General features: G+C 32.3%; 1 protein-coding gene across 1 annotated transcript; it reads right to left on the bottom strand.

Moving 5' to 3' along the window:
• Positions 1-5327: 5327 nt before the first annotated feature.
• On the bottom strand, positions 5328-8376 carry LOC140976959 (auxin response factor 18-like). The gene is made up of 4 exons (XM_073441418.1): positions 8054-8376; positions 6727-7869; positions 5578-6449; positions 5328-5485 (listed from the first exon to the last, which is right to left on the bottom strand). The coding sequence occupies exons 2-4, from the start codon at positions 7855-7857 to the stop codon at positions 5422-5424; spliced, it is 2067 nt and encodes a 688-aa protein (XP_073297519.1). The 5' UTR covers positions 7858-7869; positions 8054-8376; the 3' UTR covers positions 5328-5421.
• Between the last annotated feature and the right edge of the window lie 6710 nt (positions 8377-15086).

The following is a 15086-nucleotide window of genomic DNA, read 5'->3' on the forward strand; positions in this document are numbered from 1 at the left end:
AAGTTGTTTTTTTGAAAAGTTTGACTTTGCATCATTATAATGAGGTTTGTACCCTCTCCACATCGCTCATATCTGATCGATCGGAATTATGATGAAACTATGATCATGGATTGTTTAATAGATTGTGTTTGGAGTATCCTAGTAAAACTCTAACTAGTAGATGTCCTGGATAGACAAAATACCCGATAGGAGTTTTGACTAATTTGACTGAAATATCCTAATCAAACTATAACTAGATGAGATCACATGATCTAGAAAAGATTAAATTTATATAGATAATATTATAGTTAGATTAAACCACTAGTAGAAGTTTTGAGCAGTTGTGCTGAAACATCCACTCAAACACCTACTAGTAAGCATCATAGTTGGCAAAACTACTAGCAAGAATCCTAGTGGGATTCTACATCATCCATTAATTTTATAAATACGACCATTGTGTTTCAAATTTGCACGCAAGAGAATTTCTCTCTCATTTCAACTCAACAACTACGTCACCTCCTCGGTTTTGACTAAGATTTCAGCCACCACCTCACAATCACCACTCGTCGTGTCACCTCCAGATTGCCGTCACCTTCCTGTCATTGATTCTCGACACAAATGTCAACTAGATTTCTAGTACTATCTAGACGAAGAACATAACTTTTAACCGTGGAATTAATTGTTAGAGATCGAAGAACGAAAAAATCCAGTTGATTATTTGAGAGATATACAATAAGAGTTATCTCCCTTAAAATAATGAATAGTCGGAGCTAAACGTTAAACGCTAAAGATAGCATCCAATGGAAATATTTAGAACTACAAGATGCCCAATAAATTTTCAACTGTCGAAAATTAAAATTTTAAACTTCCGTCATGTCTTATATGCGAGAAACTGGTACACCGACACAATTAAGTAGTTGTAAATTAACTACTAATCACATAATTGAGCGGCTAATTGTAAATTCAAAATAATTAAATAAGCAAATGTGTTCTTATCCAGCTCACTATAGGATTATTTGTCGTGGATCTATATATTTTATTAAACTAAACTATAATAAAACATGTTATGGATTTATTTCATTTAGAATTTAAAAATAAAGAACAAAATCAGTAAAATTGTGATCGAGACAGTGTTTTACAGTTGGGAAATTGACTTTGTGTCAAGTTGCATTAAATATAGAATTATGAAAAATAATAAAAGAGTAGGTCTCTGGTGAGACGGTCTCACGAATCTTTATCTGTGAAACGAGTCAACCCTACCGATATTCACATTAAAAAGTAATATTCTTAGCATAAAAAGCAATACTTTTTTATGGATGACCCAAATAAGAGATCGGTCTCATAAAATACGACCAGTAAGATCGTCTCAAACAAGTATTTGCTACAATAAAAACAATCACTTACGGGATTAGTAATCTAATAATTTAATTGCTTGCTATTATATATTAATTATTAGATTAGATAGTATTACTTACGAAGTGAGAAAAGCCCAAGCATCCACACGGCGCGAGCGTTGTTTCTGGGCCTCGAGGGTCGCCTCACGTGAGCCCAGTTCATTTAATTAATTATTTAATTAACAACCATGATTGCATGTTAAAATTTAACGTCGTTGAGAAATTACAGTCGACTTTTTATCAAAAACTATAGTTAATATAGCTGCATAAATTTAATATTTTTAAATCATTCAACAGTTTAAACGTCACATGTCAATTGTTCTTCTAACATTAACAATTATTGCACATAAACAATATCTTCCCGATAACAGACAGTTCATTTCACTCGGAATCTTTTAAGCACGAAATTTTTAAGATCACTAATAAGTTGCATGATTCCAACAAACATGTTCTCAGTTTAAACAAAACAATGACATAAAGTTACTACTTCAAAAGCTTGAGCACTGAAATAGATGATGTTGAAGAAGAAAATATCAAATACATGTTGACTTCGAATTTACATTGATTTAACAGGTGAAAAATTAAAAAATATATGTGAAATCCTAAAGTCATCAGTGTACCTTTGAATGACTCGACTCGTCAGATGTTCATATAGTGTCATTATTTACTTAATACATGAGATGTGTATTGAGTGATGAATCATGATCACTCATCCATACATCATGGTTGAATGAGTGACAATGATTTAGCTACCGAGCACACGTGTCATGTGTTGGGTTGTTAAGAACACAACTCATGCAAATAACATGAAAAAAACTTTTCGAATGAACATGGTAAAAAAGGTTTTATTATAATATTGAATTGGATGCCATAAATCTTTGCTTGGTGGTGTTGTTTGACCGACAAAGTATTAAACATTATACTTGGGATTGGATCCATATATGTATGTATTGTCCACCCTACTTAATCCTTAATTTCAGTCCCTTAATTATACTAATATTTTGCTCAAATCCCAATTGAGTTTCCCATCTCTTGCGCCACCATTGCTGGTCTTTCATGGCTGGGAGTTGAATTCTTCATCTGCACTTAATTTGGGGTCTGAGTTTAAAGTCAAATTACAACACGTCCAATCATACAAAATTTTAATTAATTCGAATATTTGAAATTTATTTAAGCTTTGTTGATTCACACGTATTTATTTATGAAAGGATATAAAATAATAATAATTGAGATTGTAACCGTTAGTAACGGTGAAATTCGAATATTTTAAATCGGATAACAGCTCAAACACAACGTTTTGAATGCTCTAACAAGTAGAGACAATTATTAAATTATAACAATTATGAAATACACATGTTAAGCTTTGATGTAGCACTCAAAAATTAACTATGCAAGAGTTGAGATTATTTAGTTACATTAATTAGATCCACTTAATCTGTTTGTTGTTCATCATCATCCACTACAAAAAAACGGATGGAATAGCGACGGTTTTTGATAAACCGTTGCTACTATAGCGACGGTTTTTGATAAACCGTCGCCATCAAACATTAGCGACGATTTTTGAACAACCGTCGCTCCTATAGCGACGGTTTTTATACACCGACGCTATAATAGCGACGGTTTTTCATAAACCCGTCGTCTACTAAAGTAAGCGACGGTTTATCAAAAACAGTCGCTATTATAGCGACGGTTTAATTACACCGTCGCTATGTTGTGCGACGGGTTATAGACCCGTCGCTAAGTGCGACGACATTATAACAAACCGTCGCATTATTTTGCGACGGTGCATTTAATCCGTCGCAATAGGCGACGGTTTTTGTTGCCCGTCGCCAATAGCGACAGTTGGGCATAACCGTCGCCGATCTAAATCGGCGACGGTTTGTCAAAAACTGTCGCTAATGGCGACGAGTTTTTCGACTGTCGCTATTGGCGACGAGTTTTTCGACTGCCGTTCGACTGCCGTTGTTATAATTCTTTATATACCGAAGTTGCGAACAAATTACAAAGATTTTCGCCTTTTCGGATTTTTTACTTTTTAGCGGAACTTTGTCAATTTTTTCGCATTTTCGGTTTTTTTACTTTGTACTAACATTTTTTTGTGTTAATTTCGTAGATTTGCTCGTCGGTGTAATCTTTCAACGTTACGTGGATCTGCATATCTTCGCGCAAGTAAGATTTTTAAAGTTTTTTTTATCGAAAATTTAATATTTAATTTTAATATTTGTGATGTATCGTATTTATGAAATTTTGCGTAGTATTTTGATGACTTTTAATTTTTTTTTTTACAGAAAACCGTAGCTTAATTAAGCTACGGTTCTTTAAAAAACCGTCACTTTATATAGCGACGGTATTTCGAAAAACCGTCGCCTAATATAGCGACGGTTTTTTAAACACCGTCGCTTGGTATAGCGACGGTTGTTTTGAAACCGTCGCTTTCATTGAGCGACGGTTTTGATATTAGCGATGGTTTCTATTTTACCCGTCGCTAAATTAGCGACGGTCTTGTTCAGTAAAACCGTCGCTATAGGCGAAGGTTTTTTAGAAACCGTCGCTGCAAAATAGCGACGCGGCCTCCTGTTACGGTTTTCTAAACCATCGCTAGAACCGTCGCTTAACCCTTTTAGCGACGGTTTTGGCCGTCGCTACCCCTTTTTTTTTTGTAATGATCATAATCACATGTACAATTTGCTTTGTAGTAATTAATAAATATAACACAACTAATATCACTTAATATTATATGGTGCACCAACTATTAATTAAATGAACAGTTGTAACCACAAGATTAAATCACTCCATGCAATCAATACCCTTGATTTGATGAATATAAGTTGTTAAGAAGAGTCAACATATTATTTTAAATAAATTTATAAATAATTAGCATGAAAAACAAGAGACAAAGTAAATAAATTTTTTCCTTCAAGTTTTTTTCTTTATATTTTATACTTCATAAAAAAATTAGGGGGGAAATATTTTGGAAACATAAAATAATTATTGACATGATTAACCAGTAAAAAATAATTTAAGATTTAAATAATAATATAAAATTCAATTGTCGAAAGTAAATTGTCAAGATTCATTCAGTCATCGGTGGCTCAATTGTTAACAATCTATCTTTTAATACAAGAGTATGTCTTTTGTGAGACGGTCTCATGAATCTTTATCTGTGAGACTGGTCAACCTTACCGATATTCACAATAAAAAGTAATACTTTTAGCATAAAAAGTAATATTTTTTCATAGATGACCCAAATAAAAAATATGTCTCACAAAATATGACACGTAAGACCGTCTCACATAAATTTTTGCCTTAATATAAAACTCTGTTATTTATTTACATTATATATTCCATATTAGGCAAATAAATGTATAATAAATAGTTAAAACGAAAAAGTTGATAATTGAAATTCCCAAATATTTTTTGCATATGAATATTTTGGGATGGAAGATCGAATTTAACTCCAAAAGAAATCACAATTTTCCGGAAAACCTAAAGGTTAATCCGCGGAAAGTGAGTTAGGACCTAAGATCAAGCCGTGTTTTTTTTTTTTTTTTATCAATGAATAGATCTCTTTACTTGTACGACTTAGATGTCTCGTATTTTTTGAAAAAGTGATTCGAAATTAAGAATTTGCAGAAATAAATCTAAGAACTTGACAAAGACTGTTGTCGTTACTAGACGAAATGAATGTTGGAATTTATTAACATTCTCTAAAAAAAATACTATTAATAATCCCGCAGGTACTGAAACCATTAAAAGAACACCCAATAATTTATTAGGTACTGTACGGAGTATTTGAAATATGAGAAAGAAATACCATTCAGGTAATATTTCCAAAGGGGTTGCAAATGGATCTTCTGGTTCACCAATCATTGATGGTTTTAGAACCGCTAAGCCTACGTTACATGATATAGTACCTAGAATTACGACTTGAAAAATATATAAAAGATCGAAATAAATAGCGGATGTGCCCAAGTTAGGGCACACATTTCTCAGGAAGTTAAATTGGAACTGTACAATGAAAATCACAAAACAAGTTCTTGTTTTAACTTCAAAGATTGTCACTGCTTGCATCCATCAAGATGGTTAGCCTTCTCGCTTTCTTCGTAAAATCGCTGCAGAATCGATGACAATAAAGATCAGTTAAACACAGATATGGTTGTTGTATGTTGCAAAAAATGGAAGTGAATGATTATCCGAGTTTTACCCAAAGAGATCGTCTCCCATGTGTTTAGTTGCGCCGGTTACATCACTATAAACTACATTGCTCAACATCTCAGATTGTTCCAAGTTGAACATGGAGGCGAGCATCTTGTACAGCTCCTCGTACGAGCCAAGCAGTGAAAGGTCAAGCGTCCGGCCAACCTCCTCGGATTCCACAAACACTTTGCAATGTCCTGTAACACCGAATCCAAAGTCGAGCTTCTCGTCTTTCTCCAATGGGAACTCTCCATCTGAAGAGGCTTCTAGCGGGCAATTCTGAATGACAGCCGATCCTGATCCATTTGAATTGTTGGCCGTGTTTTCTTGGTTTCTGTCTGATGAATCGTTTTGAGAGAGCTGCTGCTCTGTGAGAATTGGCTGGCCGAACAAAACAAAGGCGGGTTTCTTTGTCTCGTTGTTTTTCTCAAAATCTTGAGTAGAACTTCCCGTTTTCAACGTGCATCGCAATGCGTCAAATTTTGTTTGTCCTGAGGGGCAGTTCCCTGTGGGAATTTTAGGCAGTGGGCTAGCATAATCGAGATGCTTGAAATCAATCGATTGCAGACCCATCTGTGGTTTCTTGAAGTGGAGATGTGATGAAGATAATCGAAATTCAGTTTGCCTGGCTCCCTGTATGCCTGCATAAATGTTTTCGTGAAAAAAACCCAAGGGGCTGCTTGGACTGAGGGGGTTGCCGAGTAGAGGTGGCATCGAAAGATGCACAAACGGGAATTCTGAAGGTTGTGGAAACCGTGACCTCTTTCTTGGTGGTGAAAAGCGAGAGAGATTGATAGCCGGTACATTAGATACCAATTCAATCAACCATGGATTAACCCGCCTCACGTTTTGTAGTAAATCAGGCTCATCCCATACCACCTTCAAACGAGTTTATAAAACAATGTCAAAACCAGGAACATGGCCACGCTTAAAATAATCAAAATTCTAGTTTCATGCAAACACACTTGTTACATTTATAATGAGTATTTCACATTGAACAGACAAGAAATTCACAAACTATCCATTTGAAACAACTTGATGGAATTGGCTTATAGTTGTGAATATATCCAATCTTCTATGATACAATCAATATAACTAAGCATTCAATACATGAATTTTACCAAATGGACGAAATGGGAGTAAAACAATGAATCACCTGAAGAAGACGCCATGGCGAATTAGGCCAACGAACAGGGTCATCGACATGTACAGACGAAATGGTTCCCAGGAACCAACTAATTCGAGATGAATCCTCCGTCTCGAAAGCCATTTTAAACCTCATTCCAGAACACCATTGCACTCTAATGGCAGCATTTACTGCAGAAGCTCTCACAACAAACTCTGGTGTGCTTGCCCGAGGAAAATAGACAACCTCAAACGGCCTGCCATTCACAGCTAGATTTGCTGCTTCAACAACAGAGTCAGCCCTTACACATCCTTTTTCCTTCAGTCCCATTTCACCATTTTCACCCCCTTTCTTGGCATATCCAGTGCACAAATTCCCATTTTCACTCAAGAAACCGGAGAAGCCTCGGCACAAAGAATCTGCACAATTTGCAGCACCAGTGTTCCATCCAGATGACACAACATCAACTCCCCCACAAATTCCCTTTTTCGCCCTTCGTATCCCTACACAAAGATCGCCATTCTCTGCCCTTAAAAACACAACCGAATCCCCCGCTACAAGCTTCTTCTGGTTAACAAAATTACTCCAACCCGTTGTCAATAGGTGGCGCCGCGGAGTACCTCGATAAATATGCCTAAACTTCCATGCCTCACCATGGACATCCTTAACCAAGATCGTCTGAACGGGCGGTTCAGCCGAGTAATCCAACCTAGGAAATATGGTCTCAGCACAGTATCTTGGTACAGAAAAACCCCCTCCATTGTTTGCATCAGACTGTGTCAAAGTCTTGGCAAAGGAATTGGATTTCTCCTTTTCCTCATCTTTTTCAAATCCCAACAGCATGCCCTCATCAGCAACATCGCACTCACTCCCTCTCAAAGGGAATAGTCTAATTTTAGCATAAACTTCATCAGTCTCACTATCAGCCAAGTATTTTATGGCGGATACCCTACAAAGTATAAGAGGTGAGATTCTCCAAAATCCACCAAAATCCACAGTTTTATTAGCATATTCAGCGTGGCCTTGAGGAAAATAATAGACCCTTGAGTTAATAGGTGGAATTTGAGCCATCCCACCAGCGCAGGCATGCCATAGCTGAGGATCCAAGATATTTTCCACTTGATTCATGGGTTTGTTCAGCGAGTGAATAACATTAGTCATTTGCGTAAAATTCTGCCAAAAAGACACAAACACGCAGAAAAGAATCACAACAGGTAATATAAAAACAAAATCGAGTACCCCTTTAGGTACCCGGATCAACAATGACGTAAAAAAACAAATCAAGACCAGAAATTGCAACTTCTAAACACAAATCGAACGCGGTATAAATTAGAAAAAGCAAGGACACCAAACTCACAAAAATTCTCGATCTTTTTCACTCTATCCCTTTTATCGCATCAAATCCACATAGCAAAAAAAACACATCCAAAAACAGAGGTGAGTAAGTAATGATGTTGGGTGTGTGTACACCTTTTGGAGTACAGAAACTGCAAGTGATCTGCGTATGAGAGAGAAGAGAATGGGGTGTATTTAAGCAAAGCAGAAGGAGTGATGATGGGAGACGGGGACAGACAGAGACCAAAGACAAATAAAACACACAGTGGAGGGTGGGGGTCTGAAGAGACACCTGAAGTTGAAGCTTCGTTTGCCGACCAGAGGGTGGCAGAGGGAATTTATTTTGACAAATGACACACAAAAGTCCAATTTATGGTGATATAATATATATATATACACTTGATAAAAAAAAAAATATATATATATATATATACACACATATTTATATATATCTATATGTGAGAATCTTACCATAACTAATTTAGAAAATACTAAAATATTTAATTTCACAATTATCATTATTAGTTTTCTAAAAACTTCATCAAGTGATGCTATATTTTAGATAAAAAAAATCTAAATAAAACTTCTCTTTTAAATCGAACAATACTTCTAAATTAAAATTATTTGAAAATAATTTCGTGTTAATTTTTTAATATTATTTAATCAAATTAAAAATAATAATAACACATGCAGGTGGCAAAACTGGAACAACAAAAACAAATCTTCTGCCAACTTCTTCACAGTTGTTGTCTGCAGATGTCTCCAACAATCACAGCAACATATAGATTCATCACTTCTTCGATTAGCAAGAACCATGTAGATTGTTTTTTCTGAAGTTTTTGGCGTGCAAATGTGCAATGATATGTATGTGCTTCTGTGTAAATCACCCTCTTTGTATGAGATGAATCCTCGTATTTATAGCCTTATAGTTTATCAACAAGGAAACCTACACAATATGAAAAGTAAGAGTTTTATTAGAAACAAACTCTTTTAAACAAAGATATCATGTCACAAAATTTTATCATATTTATCATATTATCTAGAAAGACAAAATTATATTTAAATATTCAAAAGCATATAAAAAAGAAAAATTAATATTGAAAAATAAATTTAATACGAAAACTATATTTTCCTCCAGTAATTAAAAAAAAATGGTACAAATGATCAAATTTGATTTTCATAGAATACATTTTCAAATTCAGGGTGTGATATCAAATTCGATATACACTCGCAATAAACATATCTCATTCTTACTAGTTTCTTAATTTGTTGAACTTTCGTATCTAACACTCTTATCTTCTAGTTTTAGCTAAACTAATGCAAACATTAAAAAAAAAAAAAAGGAAAACTAAGAATTTTTAAAAATAAAAGGGTGAAAAACTTTTTATCCTATAATATAGTTTAAAATTCATAATATAAGTTTTAAAAATCATTTTTTCGAAAACAGACTATATAACACATAAATCGTGTATGTCTCTGATATTTCACGATATATGGACATATTAAAATTTGATATATTATATAATTTACAAACCTATTCATATTATATTAGAATTTTATATAAACCAAATGAATTATAAAATTTTAAAATCAATTGAATTTATATTTCAAATTGAGATTGAATTTTATTGGAAATTTTAAAAAATAAAATCAAAATCACTTAAATGCAAGCCCCGGATGAAGTTATGTGGAGTAAAAGAACACCTTAATTTCAATGTCAAAAATTAAGGCAAATAGAGTTTTAATTTATAACTTTTGTTTTCCTCTACCTATTTAAAGAATTTTATAGCTTGAAAATATCACTACGATTTAATAATTATATGTCTACATTTAACGTAAAGCAACAACATATGTCTAAGAATATATTAATTTCAAACTTAAAAAATTTGCTATAAATTAATTCCCTGCAATTTTAATTCTTCAGAAGCTGGCGTCTAATATTTTATCAACTGAAAAATAATATAAATATACATGATTTAAAATATTTAAGTTGTATCGATAAAATCACTAATTAAATCGACTGACTAACACTAAATCATATGTTAAAAAAAATGTTAGAGATGAGTTTTTATTCATTAGGAAGCGATTTAAGATAAGTCAAAACTAATCGGCATTTGATTAACTTAATCAAGGAACAAATCCCTTTTAATTATGATTTTTGAGTTAGAAAAATCTTAGTGATATAATTGATTTTATAAAATATAATGATTAAGTCAATCGTTGCCGTATAATGGACCCGATTAATAAAGTTTAAGGTCGCTATTAACATTGTTGCTTACAATTTGTTTCTTGCACTTAGATTTAAGTTTGTGGACAAGATTAATACCACTTGGTCTACACTTTTCGAGCAAAAACCAATGCTTCATGTAATTTATTAATGGTCGTGTTTAATAGCAAGTTATGTGTTGGGTGCAATAATTGTCTTTTCTTGGTAGAGCGATCGAACCATGGTGCTTAAGCTGTTGTGCGGTTTAAAATATTTGAGTTGCACCATTACCACTAGCTATAGCTTTTGGTAAAGCGGTAAGCACTCGGTCCTACAATTGGTATCATAGCCAAGGTCACGGATTCGATTCCCATTGATTGCAAGGAGTGCAATTATTGGGAGGAAGATTGTTGGGTGCAATAATTGTCCCTGCTTGGTAGAGCGATCGGACCGTAGTGCTTGAGCTGCTGTGCGGTTTAAAAGATTTGAGTTGCACCATTACCACTAACTATAGATTTTGGTAAAGCGGTAAGCACTCGATCCTACATTATGTTTTACGAGTCCTCGATCAATAATGATGTAAAGTATATATGTATGCGTGTTGTGTGTATAATATAATATATGAATAAGTTTTGAAGATAAATCGTACAGAGTTTGCAGACGACTGTGTTAACCAGAGAATTTACCCGTGCACACAAATTTTTTTTTTTTCCAGAAAAAGAGATGGGTTGTCAAAATTTATCAAACATTCCAAGAATTTTTACACACTTTTAGAAGGAAAAATGGACAGGGACGTTGTTGTTGGCTGCCGAACAGCTGTGTTGGAACATTGTAAGGATTAAGACATTGTAGGCCCACTTCAAACTCCTCCAACTACCAAAGCAAGCGCTTTATTTCTTAATGGGCCCTCTATTAATATTTGGGCCCATCTAAATAATTTACTCTCTCTCGTGGACAAGTCTAACCTTTTTTTATAATGGTTCGATAATTATTATATCTTTAGTGAGTTGTAAATTTAATATGTCTATTAATAAAAATTATACTAATTTTTAGATGAAAAAAAATGTATACTTATTTTCAACATGGCAATGATGTCCGGAAATGGGAAGAGATCTCGAAATCAAGTCGGATACTAGTCCTGCTAATTATTGTCAAAAACGTAGTGTGTGTTGCGATATATATCATTACGATAACTAACTCTAATCACAAATTTTATTGAGTTGATGTCGGGTACAATGTCAATTTCTAAAACACCCTATCATCTAGCATCAGCCGAGATGAAAGAGCTGAAATATCAAATCAGGAGTTGCTAGACAAGGGTTTTATTCGTCTGAGTTGTTCTCTGTGGGGTGCACCAGTATTATTTGTGAAGAAAAAAGATGGTAGTATGCGACTCTACATTAACCATAGAGAGCTGAACAGATTCACTATCAAGAATAAATATCTTTTGCCGAGAATCGAAGACTTATTTGATCCGTTAATAATGTGTGTGTAACAAATACTTCATCCTAATTTTGAAAATATCATTATTATTATCATAGGTAAAAAGGCTATATAATTCCATAATTTTGGGGGCTCATAGTACCAAACCTTGCACATGCACCAAGTTTGATATGAAACATGGAATGTCACACTCGATGTGTCACTTTTGACAAGTATGTAATGTCTTATGCCTTAAATATGTAATAGTACTAAAACTAACAAACAATGTGATGTGCTACCAAAACACATGTGGTCCAAAATTTATGAGTTCACTTTACACTCACTACATTTATTTGGTGTTTTTTTTCCCCACTTTATCCGTCATGTGTTTCCACAAATTTTAAATGATGGGCAGATTTGATTTAATAAATGATGGGCAGATTTGATTTAATAAATGATGGGCAGATTTGATTTAATGGTACGTTGAAATATTCTATGCTACACCGAGTGTTTGAGATTGTCTTGAAAATACTTGAATTTGCTCGATCTCACCAGCGTCTCAACTCATGTATATATCTAGATTGAGTATGAAGATTATCAAGATTTGAAAGTTTTTTTTATCGATTCGATAAAATAGAAGATGAACGTTTTACAATTAAATACTTGTATGTTTATCCGACGAACTATTCATAGAGGGCCGACAATTAATTATACATTTAATGGATCTATTATTACAATACAATACAAAGTAGGTCTCTTGTGAGACGGTCTCACGAATCTTTATCTGTGAGATGGGTCAACCCTACCGATATTCACAATAAAAAGTAATACTTTTCGCATAAAAAATAATACTTTTTCATGGATGAGCCAAATAAGAGATATGTCTCACAAAATACGACCCGTGAGACCGTCTCAGACAAGTTTTTGCCTACTAAATTAAATATATGGTGCTGGTTTTTCATTTAACTGATTTATTTATCTATTCATCTTTATTTAAAATAAGCTCATGATTTTTTTCATTCTAAGTGATGGGCCTGAGAATCTCTTAAGCTAGATTATATTGGGCCTAAGTTTGGGCCGAACCTATTAATCGACCACACCATCGGACAACAAATTCTGGATTTAATCCGTTATTGGCTTTAATCTTTTTAAGAATTTCAAACAATCCCAAACAAATAAATGAACCAATAATTTTCCCGGCACAATATAATATTTTTTTAAGCAAATACAAATTAACGTTGTAGTAAAAAATTTGTACAACAATTATAAATTAGACCAAAATTATACACAATAGTAATCAATTATTTCGAAGTTGATGATGTAGTTTTCAAAATACTGATTAATTCAAGAGCACGTGCACGCACATATATAATTTTGATATGTTGCACATTCAACATACACACTTATATCAGTATCGATGAAGTGACATTCACCTATTAGATATACAATTTTTCAGTACATCCAATTGGTGAATATCACCTCATCGGTGCTCACATCAGTGTGCACAGTGAATTTACAGCATATCAGAATTATATAAATATGTGACTTTATATGTGAATTTACCTATATATCCTTATTAACTACTTTCTTTACATTAATTGTTATTTTAAATGTGTCTTTTCTTTTTCCTTATTCATATTTTAATATATTATCTACATAAATAAATATATATAAATATATGAATTTACCTATATCTCCTTATTAACTACTTTCTTTACATTAATTGTTATTTTAAATGTGTCTTTTCTTTTTCCTTATTCATATTTTAATCTATTATCTATATAAATAAATATATATAAATATATGAATTTACCTATATCTCCTTATTAACTACTTTCTTTACATTAATTGTTATTTTAAATGTGTCTTTTCTTTTTCCTTATTCATATTTTAATCTATTATCTATATAAATAAATATATATAAATATATGAATTTACCTATATCTCCTTATTAACTACTTTCTTTACATTAATTGTTATTTTAAATGTGTCTTTTCTTTTTCCTTATTCATATTTTAATCTATTATCTATATAAATAAATATATATAAATATATGAATTTACCTATATCTCCTTATTAACTACTTTCTTTACATTAATTGTTATTTTAAATGTGTCTTTTCTTTTTCCTTATTCATATTTTAATCTATTATCTATATAAATAAATATATATAAATATATGAATTTANTATAAAAGATCGTTGTGATTTGAGCCGTCAATTTGGGTTGAGTCTTTCGGTTTGGACTGTACCGCCAAACAATTTAAGTGAGTTGGGTTGAAATTTTGTCGACTCATTTAAAGGTGAGCCTAAATGAGCTCGCACGTGTTTATATTAAATATCTATATATCTATTATACCTTTATCTCCTCATTAATTACTTTTTTTACATTAATTGTTTACTTTAAATGTGTCTTTTCTTTTTGCTTATTCATATTTTAAATATGTGTGATTAGTAGTATTTGATTTTTTTTGTCTACCCACATTATAATATGTTATTTTTAATCCAATTATTTAGATTTTTTATTTATCTTTTCTTTATGTAAATTAAATTAATTAATTAAAGTTTAGAAATAACTCATTATCTAATGGTGAATTTTCTTTGGTGTCTTATTATTTTTTTTCATGTCCTCATGTGACTGTTTTCTAGAATTTATGTGTTTAAATTAAAGTTTTTTGCAATCGAAATTTTTTTTCGTTTTATATTTAAAAATTATTTAAATAAAACACGGTAAAAGATCGTTGTGATTTGAGCCGTCAATTTGGGTTGAGTATTTCGGTTTGGACTGTACCGCCAAACAATTTAAGTGAGTTGAGTTGAAATTTTGCCGACTCATTTAAAGGTGAGCCTAAATGAGCTCGCACGTGTTTATATTAAATATCTATATATCTAATATTATACATTTATCTCCTCATTAATTACTTTTTTTACATTAATTGTTTACTTTAAATGTGTCTTTTTTTTTTCCTTATTCATATTTTAAATATGTGTGATTATTAGTATTTGATTTTTTATGTCTACCCACATTATAATATGTTATTTTTATCCAATGATATCTTTTCATTATATAAATTAGTATTTGGTTTTTTTATGTCTACCCACATTATAATATGTTATTTTTAATCCAATTATTTAGATTTTTTATTTATCTTTTCATTATGTAAATTAAATTAATTAAAGTTTAGAAATAACTCATTATCTAATTGTGAATTTTCTTTGGTGTCTTATTAATTTTTTTCATGTCCTCATGTGACAGTTTTCTAGAATTTATGTGTTTAAATTAAAGTTTTTTGCAACCGAAATTTTTTTGCGTTTTATATTTAAAAATTATTTAAATAAAACACGGTAAAAGATCGTTGTGATTTGAGCCGTCAATTTGGGTTGAGTCTTTCGGTTTGGACTGTACCGCCAAACAATTTAAGTGAGTTG

This window comes from Primulina huaijiensis, chromosome 5 (assembly GCF_012295235.1).
Source record: "Primulina huaijiensis isolate GDHJ02 chromosome 5, ASM1229523v2, whole genome shotgun sequence".
In the NCBI taxonomy this organism is placed as follows: Eukaryota; Viridiplantae; Streptophyta; class Magnoliopsida; order Lamiales; family Gesneriaceae; genus Primulina; species Primulina huaijiensis.